Source organism: Quercus robur, chromosome 4 (assembly GCF_932294415.1).
Source record: "Quercus robur chromosome 4, dhQueRobu3.1, whole genome shotgun sequence".
NCBI lineage: Eukaryota > Viridiplantae > Streptophyta > Magnoliopsida > Fagales > Fagaceae > Quercus > Quercus robur.
Genome location: NC_065537.1, coordinates 79,301,269 through 79,319,947, shown reverse-complemented (window position 1 = coordinate 79,319,947; position 18,679 = coordinate 79,301,269). Strand labels below are relative to the sequence as shown.

The 18,679-nt window shown below is 34.0% G+C and overlaps 1 protein-coding gene across 4 annotated transcripts; it reads right to left on the bottom strand.

The window, feature by feature from the left end:
* Positions 1-1,271: 1,271 nt before the first annotated feature.
* On the bottom strand, positions 1,272-10,665 carry LOC126723921 (carotenoid 9,10(9',10')-cleavage dioxygenase 1-like). 4 transcript variants are annotated; one of them, XM_050427930.1, is made up of 15 exons: positions 10,580-10,665; positions 10,150-10,497; positions 9,966-10,036; positions 9,457-9,471; positions 8,004-8,115; positions 7,616-7,715; positions 6,482-6,544; positions 6,052-6,162; positions 5,785-5,969; positions 5,507-5,645; positions 3,773-3,890; positions 3,592-3,693; positions 3,073-3,324; positions 2,634-2,745; positions 1,272-1,567 (listed from the first exon to the last, which is right to left on the bottom strand). In XM_050427930.1, the coding sequence occupies exons 2-15, from the start codon at positions 10,402-10,404 to the stop codon at positions 1,538-1,540; spliced, it is 1,665 nt and encodes a 554-aa protein (XP_050283887.1). In that variant the 5' UTR covers positions 10,405-10,497; positions 10,580-10,665; the 3' UTR covers positions 1,272-1,537. The 4 variants fall into 4 exon arrangements, with proteins under 4 accessions (XP_050283887.1, XP_050283886.1, XP_050283889.1 ...); XM_050427929.1 differs by lacking the exon at positions 10,580-10,665 and having other exon boundaries at positions 10,150-10,528; XM_050427932.1 differs by lacking the exons at positions 6,482-6,544; positions 10,580-10,665 and having other exon boundaries at positions 10,150-10,528.
* Positions 10,666-18,679: the final 8,014 nt, after the last annotated feature.

Genomic DNA, 18,679 nt, shown 5'->3' with positions numbered 1-18,679 from the left:
TTTTCTTCTCTTCCTTCTTCTTTAATGGTTTTTCCCTCTCTAGCTTGAGAGACTGGTTCTCTTCAAGTTGAAGTCTTTCTATTGGGATTAAGAGGTCATTTTCCTTCTCTTTCCATGCATCTTATGCAGCTTTCCTGGCCTCAAAATAAAATTTCTTCAGACTTTTAGACTTTGATTGGAAACTACGGTGGAGCTGGCTGCAGAATATATATATTTTATCTGAGAAATCCTGTCTTTTGCTTCTTGAATAGTATCAACCATTGTCAACAAGATATCCTAGTTTAGGAGGGTTTGGAAGGTGCCCTGCCATCTCTGGAAAAGTACAATACCCAAGTGAGATTTACCATATCATCAGTGTTGGACTTCAACAAAACAATAAGCAATAGGTAGTTTCAAATATTAACAAGTTATTAATATGCCAGGTATAACCACAAACAACTGATTCTCTAAGAGAGAGTTTCACTGAGAGACTATCAGATTTCCATTACAGCAAAAAAACAAAAGTTTTCCATTTTCCCTAACACGTAAAATTCTACCTAGCTGGATGACAATGCTGTTTTAGCTTAGTAGAACCAAATGATCCATAATCTTCTCCCTGTTTATAGATAACATGAGGTGCTAAGCAAATAGCTAATCTTGAATGTCATGTTACATGTATGCTACTTGTATCACATTAGCATATATGTTTGAACACCCCGCAGGAACTTGCTTTGCAACCTGGAAACACAATTGGAGCATTAGGCAATATGCGTTGCTTCTGCGATCAAAGCCAGTATGCGATAAGGTAGATTTAGTTGCTCCAGTGGAATTTGAAGGGGCTCATATGCATTTTGCATTGTCGTGAATTTTGTTGTAAAAAACAGCACTAGTTTTGGAATCAGCTTTTGCATTCATGAAATGCAGTTTTTGAAAAATTGGAATTATGCAGTGCAGCTTATGGTTTTTGTAGCTCTATACCTCTATTCTTTCCTCAAGCAATCTGGGTTTTATTTTTATTTTTGGTGCATTTGAATCTATGATTACAATGACAGGGAGAAAGGTAAAACTGCCATGGATACATTTCTTCAAGCTGGATGACAAAGTCAAAACAGAATATTTTCAAAAGTTTGTAGCAGTAGTTTCCCATGTAAGCAACGGGGAACATAGCACAAAATGTTCAAAGAGCATCCATTAAAATTTTGTATGCTTCCAGCCTCACAAAACAACGATGTTAAGCTCTAATACCATTTTACTGTAATAGAGAATAAGATAATTCTAATAGAGACGGAAAATAATCTTTTAGAAAAGATAAGCTAAATTTGATAATGAACCCTCATATCACATTGTCAAAGTCCAATATTTTTTTAATTAGGGTTACTTCTCACTGGTGGCCACAGGAATTATAACAATTTTATTTTTCCTCTTAATTTAGAAGGATCCCCAGGAACAATATTGGGAGAGTACAGTTTTATTTTTTGGTGTGGACGTTTACATGGATCCTCTTGACTTGCACTTTCTCTATTTCAAAGTTATTGTGGGATTTCTAACAATCAGACAATCATGATTTCCCCTGCTCTTGAAGTTGCTCCTGTACAAAAATGATGAATATGAATTAGAACCACCACAATAAAAAAAAAAAGGGAAAACAGAGAATGCTGAAGAAAAAAGTAGGAACAAAATAATCATAGGTTTAACAATGCAGTTCCATGGTGAAAACCAAAATATTCTTCTATTAATTTGGGGAACCTCGGCTGTATTCTCAACAACAAAAAAAAATTATGCATTCTACTGTGTTCCAATGCTTATCAGAGTCTTATTGAAAAATTTCTTAGCTCTTTTCAGTAAGACTGAGATCTAATGCAGTGAATTGGTGACTCAATTGTCCATTTCTGGCACCAAAACCTTTGGCTACCAAGCAAGTTCTTTTCAATAAGACTCAGATCTAAAGCAGTGAATTGGTCAGTTGACTCAATTGTCATTTCTGGCACGAAGTCCTCAGGGTAATAAAGTGAGCTTTGGCCCAAGGGAAGGGAGAAGGGGAGATTTTTAACGATTAACTCTGCTTCATGATATGTTTAATTTATTATATTTTATTCTTGCTTGCTTGACAAGTGGAAAACCCTACAAACTACTACAAAAGCCACTCCCCTGATCACATGTTTTGGCTCCCCTACCAGTATCAAATATAGAGGACATCATTAATATTAGAAAGTAATGGTGTTAGATATATTTGTTGAGTCATTACCAATTTCAGAAGTAAGTGATGTTCATTGGAGGGAGCATAAAATAGATATATGTACCATATTATTTTCAAATTTAGCAATCTTTAGAAAGCATTGGAAGTGACCATGGTTTTTTAGTGGAATTTGTGCTATGCCTTTGTGTTAAAACCCCATTCCCTCTCCCTTGTGTATGTGTGTGTTTGTTTGTCAAAAAAGAAGTAAGCAAGCATTGGAAGTGATTTCAAAAGTATGAATATCAGGCACACCATCCTTGTCATCGTCAATTTTATTTTGTCTAAATCTTGGTTGCCCTAAATTTTTACTTTTCAAAACTATCTTGGAATTCAACCATGAAGTTAATTTCAACTGTATTGAGACAGAGAGAAATGTAAGAAAGAAATTTAATCCATAAGTAATTGATGTAACACTGACCTCTGTTACAAAGAAGGCATGGAAACCGGGGGGAACTCTGTGGAGTATCTCAACAACTGCAACAGGATCAGCTGACATTGTTTTTGCATCAAGTACATTAACTGATGATTTTCTGCATAATTATAAATGAAATATTGAGATTTATCATCATCAAAAAATTCAAAACTTTAATCTGTATCATCAACAGTTGATGTAACAAGTTGGGGTATCAGCATATATAGTAATATTTTCTCCTTTGACGCAATTTAAAAAGCCTAAATTTGCAAAAATTAGGAGCAATAAATTTTCAACAACTTTCTTACAAAACCTTTCAATCTCATAATTTGACTAGCAATTACTTTATTTAATAAAGCAAAAACATTAATCATCAAAATTTTCGTGCATTAAATTTAAAAAGAGATTATGAATTTGTCAAAAGTGTGAGAAATGAAAGTATTACCCAGTATTGTCATCATGCACAAAGAATATTAAGTAGCCATCATCTTCTTCAGATGTCATGCCAGGCACGCGAGGGACAAAAATAGCCTCAGAACCAAATCTGCCAGGTCCAAAGTCATAGATGCCTTGAACATTTCCTCCAACTTCGAGTTTTGTTTTTCCAGTCTCTGGTTTAGCATGCAGATCAAATTTGATAATCCCAGTGATTTTTGCAGTGCTGTCAAATATGGTTCCGTATACATACCGTTGTCTCCTGCATAGATACAAATTATAGAATACATAAGGACTTGACACCTAAGAGAACAAATTTAATTAAACATGGCTGCTAGCAAAATGATGAAGTAGGCTGCAAAAGAAAATCACATTTCAGAACCTATTCAAAAAAAGCAAAAGATCATATAAATATGGCCTTTCAGCATCTAGCTTCTCTAATCTTTGAATGGGAATTTTTGCAATCTTTGAATGAATCTACTGACAATAAACAACCCAAATTCTCCAATCACCAAAAGTGGATATATACCTGCCTGTGTAGCTCTCATTCACCCTAGGAAACTCTACAACAGACGTTGATAATTTCTTCTGTGAAGCTAGACCAGTTTTCATGTTGAATCTCATCTCATACCTAAAAAGAATAGTAACTATCAGAAACATGTACGCAGGCATAGAGATTTGAAATTTCATAAAATAGGTGAAAGACCTACAGCTCAGATGATAAAATTTTGAGCTCTTCTTTGACAATCCCATTCAGCCTGTCCATATCTATGTTCTCATAGCGACAAGTGATCAGAACAACTTCATCCTCCTCCTCCCAAGCATTAGCTAGCAAAAGGAAGTCATCAAAAAAATTCATAAACTTTAATTATAGCTTAATCATGAACCATGAGAGGGTATAAATTCACAAATATAGAAAAATGAAATCGGCCAAATCTCAACTAATAGTAAGGAATAAGCTCCTTTCCCCCAGATTGACAGGACTAAGACAGGCTTAAACTAATTTTTAGAATTATGAGCAGCATCAATTTTATGGATTGTTATATCATCAAGAGACCCAAACTCAATTCATCTTAAATTGACTGCAAATTCAGAAAATACAAAATAACCATAGATAGATTCTTGAATCTAATGATTCCCTCCCCTTGGGGACTCACATCTAGTGATTTACTCCCCTTGTTCCTTAGTTCTCTTTATGTTTGTAATTAATTTCTTCTATGTTGTTTGTTCTTTTTTCACTTCCTAGTAATTTTTTGGACTGCTTTATGCTCTTTGCATAAGGTAGCTTTTAAAATATACATCTTTGTTACTTATCAAAAAAAAAATCTGTCAAGAAGATGTCACAATAATTTGGGTCAATGAAAATGTCTAAAATTATACCAGAAAAGTTACTTAAAAGAATAATAGAAAGCATCAAGTTATAAATAAATTAAGGTGAAGTATGTCCTCTAATTTAAGCACTTGAGAATGTCCCATTTCTATCAGTCAACAAATCCATGCAATGGTGAATAGGGAAAGTGCTGCACAGGCTTGAAAAATTAAAAGGAGGTTCTCAACAAATCAAGGATAGATCCCAAGAGATTTAACAGAAGATGTCATGTGACCATAAAAGCGATAGGCATGAATAGATTTGTGTAGCCAATCCCAAGTGATAAGAGTATGTTAATGCAAATCAAGAACAAGAAGCTCTGATAATCGAGTGATTAGGGGAAAATTATCAGATTATAAAAATATTTTTGTTTTTGAAATAATTTTTTAAAATACAATATCTTTTGAAATTGCATCTTCAAGTCACAATATTAAGTGAAATTGTGACTCAATGTGATTTTATGCTTGGTTCAAAATTTCAACAACCACCACCACAAGAGGATGTCAAGAATGCAACGTGAAATTGCATGTTGAAGATTGGATTTCAACCAAGAGTGAAATTGTGTTTTCAACCTGACATTTTACCCAAGGCTGAATTGGATTGTAAGAAATGAATCCTTTATTGATACAAATTGAGGCATCCCCCACTAGATACATGTGGCTGACCTGGATTCATCTGTTGAGGATCTATAGTTGACCCCAAAGTGTTGAGATAAGGTTTTGTTGTTGTACTCAACAGTGAAATCGTGGCTTTAACCTAAGATTTCAATGTGCAGTGAAATCACATCTTCAACAATGATTTCACACTACCTATGTGAATACCTCTTGTGAAATTGCCAAGTAAGCATGGAATTGGATCTTCAAGCCACGATTTCAACCTGAAATTGTGACTTCAAGATGTGTAATATAGAAAATTTTTGCTCTTACAATTTCTTGATAGGTGTTTCACTTTTACAATTTATTTCAAGACAATAGTATTTTTTTTTTTAAAAAAAATTGATATTAAAATTAAAATTTTTCCCTGACTCACTCTACATTCTGGCACATGAAAAGGATTACAAAGGAAAGAAGCAAACCATTATGGAAGATGAAGCAACTTGGAAGCTCAAACCATCTGATTTGCAGCTCATCTTTTGCGTATCGAGGAAGTACACCAAAGCGAGCTTTTTTTGTTGTGTCAAATTTCAATATCAGCTTGTTTTCTGTCACCATTTCCTGAAAATCAAAATTTAAACAAATATTCCAAGTTGCACGTGATGTGATTGATATGATGTTCAATAAAGCACTGTTCTGTCCATGGAATTTTCTTTAGTAAGTTAAATTTGTAGGAGAAATAGCTTTACCAGTTCAATACCTTTTTTTTGAAACACAATGAAAGATCCATAAAAATAGCATAGTTTTCAGTAATGGCGAAATCATGCATCATGATGGGCTCTGATATTGTTATTGGTACAGGGTCATGCATGAAACCATCCTTGGAAATTACTCTGTAAGTGATATATGGTGGTGAAGTTGAATAGCCAAATGTAAACATCTCACCTGCATGGGAGGATTCTGTAAGTTAAAAGGAACTCTTCCATTACAATGGGTTACTAAGTTTCTTTTATAAGGATGTCTTTACCAGTGAATGGGTCAACTTTTGGATGAGCAGTAAAAGAATGCGCCAATCTCTTGTCATAATCCAACATGCCAAGAGTTTGAAGATCTCCATCCTCCAAAACTTTAAGGACATCTAAGTATTGCAGTGAGAACAATATCAATTCTTCATTTCAGGCAAGAAATTATTTGATAGAGTTCATATATGAGACAACCAAATTGGCATTGCTCTGTAATGCCTTTTGCCCCCACCATAAAAAGCATAGTGGTTACATCATCATGGCACTACAATCAGTAAAGCAACCCAGAAATAAAAAAAAATAATTTATATGCTGATGGGGATATACAGACACATCTCCCCATTAGGTTATCTGATCAATGGAATGCAGAGAAACAACCCCCCCCCCCCCCCTCTTTTTTTTCCCAGAAGTAAAAACTAAAGGAGACATGCTTACAAGGTTTATCAGCCTCTTGAAGTGCTAGAAGTTTCCCATGGTGATATATGAGAGCAGTATTACCTGGACACAGATGACATATAAGGAAAAAATGAGATATACCCAATACAAATGGCGAGTAATGCCTTTAAGGCTATCATGCTAGGGGGAGTTTGGGCCCACACGTGAGGGGGAATGTTTGAATGATTAAACTATGAAGCACGGGTGTGTTTCCGGATTCAAGTGCAGGTGCGGGTGCGGGACTCGGCAATTTTTGAAAAAGTAGGGCGCGGGGGCGGTGATTAAAAAATTATTAAAAATATTTTTATTTATATTTTCTATATATTGCTAAGCATACTTTTTCACATTATATAAACATATACCAAATTTAAGAGCAATAATAGATGATAACTAAAACATAATGTTCATAAATTAAATACAATTCACAAGCTTGAAACTAAAACATTGAAATTAAAGTATAGGGAGGGAGGCAGAGAGCAGAGAGGCAGGAGGCAGTGATGGTTTTAGGGTTTTTTTGTTTGTTTGTTTAAAGATGTTTTTGCACTTTTTTTTTTTTTTTAATAATTCTTACTTGAATTTCGGCTAGTATGGGCGGTTTTGGCCGGCCGATACAAACCAAATCGATCCAAATTGGCGCGAATCGGCCCGAGTTGGCGCGAATCTGAAAACCAAAAAATAAAAAAGGCACCGTCGTGCGGGCAGCGCGTCGCCCACCGCACCCCGCGTCAGACACTGGTGCGGCACCCCTTTAGCCGCATCGGTGCTTTCCAATGATTAAATTCACTCTTTCCTAATAGCTTGGGCTTTTGGTACAATTAATAATATATCACCAATAATTGCCAATGACCTTTCGTGTTAAGTCTTGTATGTGGTGTGTATCTTACCAATGGGGAAAAATTAATTTCCAAGTATACCAGTGTACCTGCACCCTAATGTTTAGGGATACAGCCGATAAAAGACCTATACATACACTAGTACCCAACACAAAAAAGCCAATTCAACATTAAGATTAATTAAAATAAAAAACAGAATAATACATAGAATAATGCTTTTTGAAATGAACTAAAGGAAACTATGAGCATCCTAGCAGATGTCTTTTCATTCCAGAAAAAGTTGAATACTAGACTAACTTACCAGTTCCAGTTCCGTATGAAACATCTAATACTTTCAATTTTTCTCTCAGCATTTGCATGATCACTGTGATTAATCCAAACAGTCCCTTGAGATCTCCAAGCTGGAAATGAAATTAAAATGAAAAAAAGACCCAACATACTGTAATGTAACCACCAAATTAATAATATACAACAGACGGTTTATCTGCTTTTGACATTTTTTATTCTACAATCATCAATTACCTTATCACATACTTTATCTTTTATCACCCCATTAGCAGCAAAGTTCATATGCACAGGCAAAAGATTTCACTAAGAAGTGGAGAAAATCCTAGTGGCAAGAAGCGCTAAAAGAATATACCAGAAAAGAGAGGAAAAGAACAAAAGAAACCTATAGCTTACTGGTATACCTTCAAAAATTTAGCACCTCCAAAATACTCTTCTTGTTGAAGCTTAGATGTCCTTACATAGCGGGAGACATAGGTTGCTTTCCCATCTTTGATGCGCAAACCGTGAACCATACTGCAAAATTAAATATATCACCTAAATCCCTTCTTGTTTTAACAGATTAATAAGGGGTAAATGTAATGGGTTCCAAACAACATTCACGAATCTCAAAAATCTAATGAAAAAGTGGGAAGGCTATAAAACGTAGAACAAAATATTGGAACATATCCCAACTATAATCTACTAACATAAAACTAGCAGGATGGTTAGAAACAATCAAGTGCTCTCCACCAAAAATACAGACACACAATTCACCAAAACCAACCAGAATATAACACTAGATAGTGTAACAAACATCATGAAAATAGGAAATGATAAGCAAACTAAAATCAAGATTTCTTTCCCACTCACTAATACAGAAAATAGCTGAGCTTGTCAAGGGATCATAAAGAAGGAAATCAAGCATATTATCTTCTTTCTATTCTGACGATTGAGCATATCACCAGGAAATCCAGAGTTGGTTTTGATTACATTACTCCACGATTATGTTTCACTCTAAGCCCAGGTTCTGTAAGAAATCATAAATACTTTGAACTCACTAATTAACACGACAGTTGCATTTGATGCAGTTAAACTAGTAAAAATTCAGACTCAATGCCTGCCACCACATAGAAATATAGTCATGGAGAAAGTTTTCACTCATAGCAAGCTTGATTCAGTGATTCATGTAGTTAAACCAGTAAAAATTTAGTGTTTAATATCAAGACAATATCTGTATCCAAACTTCAAGTCCTTAACCTCAAGTGCCAGTCTCAAATTGCTTAACGTATTTAGGCATGGGAAGAACCACAAAAAGGTGGCAAAGGGGGAAAAAGGCAAATGCATATTTGTTTACCTAATAGAGAGCATATGTAGTTTCAGTCACTAGAAAAATGATTTATTTGGCTCCATTGCCAAACTGCAGTGGAGCCAAATGATTCTATACAGACTAAAGAATGAACTACAAGGGTTCAATTCACATATAGCCGAAACATATGATGACTCAAGAAAATTGACACTTCACTATGTGAACTGCTCATTTATTAATATTATGCAGATATCACAGTTTAATGAGGTGAGTAAATCAAATTATGTAATTTCAAATTAAATAGAGTTGCCAAATTGTTTTCAAATACTTGGATCCTATAAGATGTTAATTGAAACTTCTTGTTACTTTCATTGTGGAAAAATTGAAAATATTGGCCTTTGAGCTGTCAGTAACCCCAAAAAAGCACCCACATATTAAACGAACTAAACAAGGAGACATTAATGGTATTCTGAAGTGGGAACCAGGTACTAAAGTTATATGTTAGAATTCTTTCTTCAAGAAAACTAGAAAGAAATACTGGTAGAATAAGGTTGCAGAAAATTACGCACCCATCTCCATCAAACCTGCAAAGAGAGTAAAAAAGGAAATAAGTATAATATGACCTGGTTATGAACTGAATTTTCTTTCACACCAAATTGATAAGCTCAGGCTTAACACCACCCCCTCCCCCTCCCAAAAAAAGGAACTTTACCAAAAAATAAGGGACCAAGATAATAAAAAATCTTAACTTTATATACTGAAGGCAGTTGAACATATTTCTTCACTTGGGATCAAGCCAAGTTATTATGCTTAGGATAAATTTGGTTACAAAAAATTAACATAAAAACATATTTTAAAAATCTAACAATTAGATACATGTTGTTTATGTTTATAACATACATGTCAAATTTCGAGTCAATCAGATATTATTTACTATTCGATTCATAAACTTAATTTTTATACATAATTTAAATTACAAAAACTTAAAATTTAAACATTTATTTCATGAAAGTTAATTATAGCTTTGTCCTTATAGTAGTGAATAGTTCCACTGGAGGAAAAGACAAAAGAGATATACCAGTGATATCCAGCCACAGGGGTGAACTTTGGGTTCGGACCCACCCTAACAAACTCTCCATTTAAGCATTCCTGTAAGACATATTTTGCATTCAATGTCATTGCCAACAGAGGCTCTTGAACTTCAAAACCCAAGGCAATAGTAAAATGTTCAAGTAGTGTACACACAGTACAGTAGTACTCACAGGAAGGTGGCCTTTGACGAGGAGATTGGTGGTGGGAGGGGTCTCTTCAGAAACGGGAGTGAATGTACCGGAGAGATAGTGGTGAGGCTGAGAAGAATGGTTGTTGTTCTGGTACATGAACTTCACCATCACCTTCTCCACAAAGTCTATCACCTTTGAACTCAACCCTTTGTTCGGCTTCGGCTCCACCTTCACTATCCCCCCTCCTCCTCCTCCTCCTCCGCCGCCGCCGTGCCTTTCCTTCTCCTCCGCCATTTCTCTCTCTTTCTCTCTCTGTGAGTGTCAGAGAATATAGAGCAATCCTGTGACTAGAGAATTTTTGTCACTCCATTTTATACTGTCGAGTATCTGGGATTCATCAAAAACATAAGTCCTCAACTGGGAAAGTTTAAAGTTAAAACATTGACAAAGAAAGAAAGAAGTCAAGTACCCACAGATCGCCAGTCACACATGTGAGCCCCACAACCTTATGGGCTCCGTATGCAGATGTTTGCTAAATGCTGCGAGAGTGTTTTATAGAATAATGCTTTATATACAATAATATTTTTAAGGCAAATGTTAACAATAATAATAAGGATGGATTAATGTAGGTCTTATTTAATAAAAAAGTTAGATAAATAGAAAAAAAGACATAAAACTTTTCAATAGTATTTTTTTTCTCTTTATGTAGTTGGTCTCACAATCTATAAAACTGTAAAAATAACATAAAGCTGCACAAAAGAAAATAAAAAGTTGTTGTTAACCAGCATCTTATTGTGCCCGTCAACACAACCTTATTTTAAAAGATTAACTGATCAAATTTTTATTGGTTCTTATCTAAATGCGCACGAACACACTAAAATATTTGATGCTTTTTGCCTATTACTTTTTATATTAACCCACCATTTTTTTTTTACTCACAATCAACCATTTTAAGGTATTATAAAATTGGGTACGAAATTGGATGTATCCTTAGTCTTATCTTTCAAATACCATGTGAGTGAGATGTGAAATAATCATTAAACAAAAGGAAAAACAAAAAAACAACAAAAGGTGAGAGATGTGAAATAGTCAATGAAAAATCCAAGGTTCTTAGAAGAACTGGAACAAAAATTCACAATAATTTCACGATATTTTTAAATTAGTCTACCACAACACACACATAGACCCACCAAAACTTACAATTTAATTTTTTTTAATGGCCTATACAAAGGAGTAATTATAGAATATTTTGAAGCTACCATAAATGTATACTCTCTCCTTTTACATTACAGTGAGTTTCACTAATTAAATTCATGGTGAGACTTATAATTCATGTGAAAGGAAAAAAACACATTTATGATACTCTCGAAATATTTAATAATGCAAAGGTGAAGATAGGGTGGCAATTAACAATTGCGCCCCTTAGCCTGCCAAACAAAATTTAATACTATTTTACTTTTTTTTAAAAATATTTTTTTTTTGGATGAACAATATATATATATATATATATATATATACATACATATAAATCATTACATCAGTATCAAAAAAACCAAAACACCTCGTAGAAATGGAGGTGGCCATTAAAATAATAATAAATTTTTTTATTTGGCATTTAAAAATGCCGCATCAGATTCACATCAACTTCCAAATATAAAAATTAATTTATCAATTTTAACTAAATAAAAAGAAAAAACAGAATTAAAAAAAAATCACATAAATTGAGATTTAAGTTTATTTTGAACAAAAACACAGAATCCAAAGAATTCAAAACCCCGAAATATCTTTCTAGTTTTTGTTTTTTGTTTTTTTTTGTTTTGTTTTGTTTTTTTTTTTTTTTTTTTTCCGTTAAATAATACTTCCCGGTTGCCATAGGAATTATTACAATTTAATCTTTCTGCTTAAAATTGGAAGACCTCGATATACAATATCAAGAGAGTACAATCAAAGAGGTCATGTGTATAAAGATATGTCTCCACTTGTAATTTCCCTATTTCATAATTATTTTGGGATTTCCAACAATCAGACAATCACAGTTTCCCCTGCTCGTGAAGTTGCTCCCGTGACAAAACCATAATGAAAAGCAATAGCGAAATAATTATAATAATAAGTACACAAAAATAAGGAAGCAACAAACTGTGGATGGTTATACAATTTTTTTTATTTTTTATTTTTTAAGTTCAGGAGCAAGTTAAAAAACTAAAGTTGTACTTAATCAAATGTGACAAAATTTAAGAGCACAATAAAATATCGTGACATTTTTATAATATCCTTATTTTAACTTGAGATAAATCCTATATATATATATATATTTTTTTTTTTTTTTTTTCACAACTCCTCTGCCGTTGTTCCTTTGCTAGCTCCTCCCCCATTTCTCAGGGGAAATCTGCTATTTAGGTTAGTTTTTAACTTTACTAACTTTTATATACAATTTTTTAAAATTCAACTTTTGCAAAGTACAATTATATAGTAACACATTTTCAAGAAGAAAAAAAAAAAGCAAAAAACCTAAATAAGCTAATATCAAACACATACTTTAGCCTTCGTTATCGAAAATTTTTAAAATTCTAGATTATTATGCTTTAATTCTATGAAAACTGTATGACGTTATTAGATTATTATGCTTAATGTTTAGTGAGTTTGATGGTTCATAGAATTAATCTAATAATATTTATAATTCACTAGTCTATTGCCACAACAAAAAACTTGTAATGATTTTACAACAAGTGACATGTTAAATCACTATAAGTCAAAATAAAATAAAAAAGATTATACAATAACTCGCCACAACTTTAAAACAAAGATATTGTGAAATTTTTTATGTTTCTAAACTTTCGAGTTCTCATATAATTTAGGCAAATTTATGATTAATTTTCTTTAGTGGTAGGCTGGTAGCCATCAAAAGAGAATTCTTTGGTGGTTTTTTTTTTGTTGGGGGGGGGGGGGGGAATTCTTTGGTGGTTAGAAGGTGCATATTCTAGAGTAGAACTTTGCATCATTATCCTAAAATCATTTAAAAAAAAAATTATCTCCATCCTACTTTCCTAAAAAAAAAAAAAGAAAAAATCTAGTAGTTTCGTATTATTATTATTATGTGCATCAGATTAAAAGTTTTCCTTACTTGTTCAAGGGTTTTGCTTGAGATGGCAAGGGTTTTAACATGAAAATTCAATGACAACTACAACGGAACTTGGACACATTTGTGAAAAAAAATATTCTCGGATAAAAAAGCCAACTAAGAATATAACTTTTAGAATTGTTATTTTGACTATTTAATGGAAAGATATTTAATACAAAAATGTGAAAAATCATGTTTATACCCTTCTATTTTCAGAATTCTATCTAGATAATGTGAATGCTAAAGCTTGTGTACTCCCTACGTTTGCTTAGTATGGAAACATATTGTAGGACGCAAAATTTTAAGCCAATTATAAAATGCCACATCAAAATTTAATGGCAAATTCTAAATTAATGTCATTAAATTAATTAAATCAAATGATGACATGTGTCATCCAAATGGGCATCACATTGGCATATCAAAATTTGCCACGTGTCATTTATCCCACAAGATAAAGATAAATTTCCTATTCAAAATTTATGGGTAATTGTCTTTATTAAAATAAATAAATAAAATAAAATAAAGATAAATTTTCTACTCAAAATTGGTAGATAATTATCTTTATTAAATAAATTAAATAGAGATAATTATTTACCTTTGTAGATTATTATCTTTATCAAAATATGATCTTTATCAAAGTTAAATAGAGATAATTATCTCTAAGAAGAATTTGGACCAATCAAAAGTCTGCTACATACTTTCCAGCATATCAATTCATAGTAGAGTTTAACCTCTAAAATCACTATAAATAGAGGACATCCCTTCTCATTTTGAAAACCAAGTTTTCAAGAGGCCTAAGCTCTGGAGAAATTCCGTCTCAAGAAACTTTGAAGAACTTGAAGAATCTTTGAAGAACTTGAAGAACATTCAAAGGGCTTGAAGAACTTGAAGAACAACAAATCTCTATCAAGCTCAAGGCTAGAGACTCGTTGAGAAGACCGTTCAATCCATCTTCCAAACAAATTCAAGAAGATCTACTATTCCAGTTCTTTGGAGTTCTATTGGAATTAAGCTAAAAAAGCCTCCATAAACCTCAGCAAACCCAAATCTTTGAAGCTCAACAGATCAAGCCCCTAAAGCCCCGAAAAACTTCAACCCTAGAGCCTTCACATTCGAAGACTTGAAGGACAATAAATCTCTAATAAGCTTGAAGCTAAAGATTTATTGTGAAGACCGATCAATCCATCTCCCAATTAAAGTCAAGAAGATTCCTTGTTCAAGTCAAATTCAATGAAGATAGAATTAGAGGGTATTCTTTTGTAAAATAATCGAAATAGAGATTGTACTCATTATACATCAATACAAATTTATATTTGCAAACCTATTTCTTTTCAATTGTTTGATTTTCTACAATTGAGAAAAATTTGTGTTTACACGTATCATTACATATTGATTGTGATAATATGAATTGTGATATTTGAAAGCTTGACTCATAAATATTCTCACCTTTGCCGAAGCCTATATATATATATAAACCCAACATATGCAATCAATTTGTTGCAAGTTCAAAAGCAGGAGACAAAGAAGATGGTGTACAATGTTTCGTTCATTGACCATGTGATCAGGATGGTGGGTCGTCCTCTAAGACTCTATTGGAGGATATTTGTGCGTAAGGATTTTTGCCTCCATGGCTAGTGGCTTCGAAGCGTTGTTGTCCTTGGTATATCACCAGACCAATGGTGGCTAATTAATATGGCTAAGTTCTTTCCTTTTCTTTCTTTTTAGTTTTTGGTATTAATTGATTGTAGTACATGTATTTCTTTGCATTAATCAGAAAATCTCTCTCTCTCTCTCTGGGTTATGCCTTTTTGTTTTAATTCGTCAAACCATTTTGTTTTTGCTTTTTCACCTCAAACAGAGTGTGCTTGTTAATTTTGTTATGTTAATTAAATTGTAGAGTACTCCCTATTCCCATAGGGAAAATGTAAAAAATATTGAGAAACAATCATTTGAATTTCCAAAATTTTTAAATATGTTAAGAGTTCTTTGACATCTCTCTTTAAAGCAAAATTTGTTAATAAATGAACCCTCATATATCATATTGTCATAGTCCAACTCTCACATGCTTGTAATTAAGAACTATTTGGTGAGCTGATAATTTCTTCATAGGTGTTTTTTTTTTTCTTCTTCTTCTTTTTATTATTAATTTCCTGCTGAGCAATACTTCCAGTCACCAGAGGAATTATTGTAATTTTATTTTTCTGCTTAAATTTGGAAGATCTACATATACAATATCGGCTCAGTACTACTGTTGGGAAAATTCTATATTACTGTGAATAAATTTTAACAAGCACAGCGGAAGCACAATCACACAAAAATATAAAGATTTACGTGGAAACCCTTTCTTCTTGAAGGGAAAAAATCACGGGACAAATTCCGAATAATTTCACTATATAAAATAGAGATTACAATACTTAGAGATACAACTTGAGTAAAAAAAAATTCTCTTTTTCTTTTCACTCATTGCTCTCTTTCTCACTGTGTATTTTCTCTTACTTTCTCTATTTTTCTCTTCTCTCTTGCTTGCTCTCACTCACGCAGCTCTTCAAAACTGCACTAGTCCTCACACTTTGGGACTTTCACTTCTTTTCTTCACCTCTGCACTGGCCGAATGGCCTATCTATTTATTTCTTCATCTTTTCCTTCTTTTCTTCCTTTCACACTCTTCACATCAAGTCACAATAAGTGCAAGCCACTTACTTTGACTTTGCTTCAACCAAAATCTCTTTCTTTAGCTCTCATTGGCCGAATGGCCTTGCTTGTTTCTTTCCTTTTTCCTTTCAGCTCTGCCATACCCGAATGCCCATGCCTTTTACTTCTTTCTTTTCTTTTCTTTCTTCCTTCCAACGTGTATGGCACAAGTTTAACATCACATAATCATTTATGTGGCTTGACTTTTGTACATCCCTTCATAAATGTTGATGGACTTTTGTACATAATTTTAGAGGAAAAGATGAACCCAATTTCTTCTCTTTCGGACAAGCTCCTCCAGCAAGTTCATTTTGCTTTGTTGACTTCTTGCCAATTTTTCTACAAGCTCATTTAATGAGCTAAGACAACGTGTGGGCTGGAACATGGTGCAGTGCACCTAACAATCTCCCCCTCCAGCCCACTACGGAGGAGATCTTCGATCCAACTCTTCAGTTAGAATTCATTCCGGCCAAGTCAACACCAGACTCAACCTTCTTTGTTATCTTCACTAACACTGAGAAAATTTCATCAAAATTAATTCCTTTCGTTCTCAAAGAATTTATTTCACTTTGGATATCCTTAATCCAATTTCTTGGCTCCCCCTGCTCAAGACCTTCACAATCTTTCACTTCATCATTCTTCCTAGCATCATGATATTTTTCATCAAATATCACTTTCTCATTTAAATCACATTCAGGTAGAGAGAATTTTACTCTCTTGGTTGCAACACCATTACTATCAACTCTCAACTGTTGAGTTTTCTCAAAAACTTTGGCTGCATTGGACTTTTTCTTACAAGCCCTCACATGAGTTCTGTACATGCCACAACAAGCACGTCCTCTTGCAATAACCAATAATCCTTTAGAAAGTTTCCATCTTCCATTGCCAAGATGGTTACTATAACCCGCTCGATCCAAAGCCAAAGTAGACAACACATTCATCCTTAAATCTGGAACATGTCGCACATCCTTCAATATCAACGTGCAACTAACATTTGTCTTGATGCACACATCACCAATTCCCACAATTTTTGAATAACTAGAGTTACCTATCTTCACAACACCAAAGTCGCCTGCTTTGTATGTGGTGAACAACCTTTTTGTGGGGATAACATGGTGGGAAGCTGCTGAATTAACAACCCACTCAACATCATTTTTAGCAACATGCTTACATTTTTGCTCTTCAAGAGAGAGCATCAAAACATCCTCATGAAACACAACTGCTGCAGTATTCTTCTCATCATCATTCTTTTCATCTTTCTCTTCAGTTTGTTCTTTATTCCAATGCCAGCAGTTTCTTTTTATGTGACCCTTTTTCCCACAATGGAAACATTCTCTCATCTCTTTAAACTGAGATCTACCTTTTGACTATGACCTATCATTGGATTTGGCCCGATCATCAAGCCCTCTGCTTCTATTTCTGCCCCTATTCTCCATAACAAGAGCTTGATCTTGTGCATTGTTTGTACCAGCATCTCTTCTGCGAACGTCCTCACTTAGAATCAAATCTCGAATATCATCATATTTGAGTTTGCTTTTTCCTGCAGAATTGCTCACTGCCATTCTCATGGCCTCCCAACTGTTTGGCAAAGAAGCCAAAACAATTAATGCACGGATCTCATCGTCAAAATCAATCTCCACAGAGGACAATTGATTTGTGATGGTGTTAAACTCATTCAGATGCTGAGTCACAGGTGTACCATCCACCATCTTCAGATTAAATAACTTCTTCATCAGATGCACCTTATTGTTAGCTGAAGGCTTTTCATACATGCTAGACAAAGCCTTCATAAGATCCACTGTGGTCTTTTCCTTCATAACGTTATGTGCAACTGATCTTGTTAGAGTTAATCGTATAACTCCTAGCACCTGTCTATCAAGAAGACTCCATTCTTCTTCTTCCATACTATCAGGTTTCTTTCCCGAAAGAGGAAGATGTAATTTCTTCCCATACAAATAATCTTCGATCTACATCTTCCAATAGCCAAAGTCTGTGCCGTCAAACTTCTCGATTCCTGACGTCTTTCCTTCTTCTCCGGCCATTGCTCCCAGTCGAACCTACGCTCTGATACCACTTGTTGGGAAAATTTTATATTACTGTGAATAAATTTTAGCAAGCACAGCGGAAGCACAATCACACAAAAATACAAAGATTTACGTGGAAACCCTTTCTCCTTGAAGGGAAAAAATCACGGGACAAATTCCGAATAATTTCACTATATAAAATAGAGATTACAATACTTAGAGATACAACTTGAGTAAAAAAAAACTCTCTTTTTCTTTTCACTCACTGCTCTCTTCCTCACTGTGTATTTTCCCTTACTTTCTCTATTTTTCTATTCTCTCTTGCTTGCTCTCACTCACGCAGCTCTTCAAGACTGCACTAATCCTCACACTTTGGGACTTTCACTTCTTTTCTTCACCTCTGCACTGGCCGAATGGCCTATCTATTTATTTCTTCATCTTTTCCTTCTTTTCATCCTTTCACACTCTTCACATCAAGTCACAATAAGTGCAAGCCACTTACTTTGACTTTGCTTCAACCAAAATCTCTTTCTTTAGCTCTCATTGGCCGAATGGCCTTGCTTGTTTCTTTCCTTTTTCCTTTCAGCTCTGCCATACCCGAATGCCCATGCCTTTTACTTCTTTCTTTTCTTTTCTTTCTTCCTTCCAACGTGTATGGCATAAGTTTAACATCACATAATCATTTATGTGGCTTGACTTTTGTACATCCCTTCATAAATGTTGATGGACTTTTGTA

What these genes read in the sequence shown, in the direction of transcription:
- LOC126723921 (XM_050427930.1), bottom strand. Translation starts at nt 10,404, where the DNA reads ATGGCGGAGGAGAAGGAAAGGCACGGCGGCGGCGGAGGAGGAGGAGGA. An exon ending in CATTGTGTTTCAAAAAAAAG is followed by an intron (nt 5,646 to 5,784) that starts GTATTGAACTGG and finishes TTTGATTTTCAG; the next exon opens with GAAATGGTGACAGAAAACAA. An exon ending in AATGAGAGCTACACAGGCAG is followed by an intron (nt 3,325 to 3,591) that starts GTATATATCCAC and finishes GTATCTATGCAG; the next exon opens with GAGACAACGGTATGTATACG.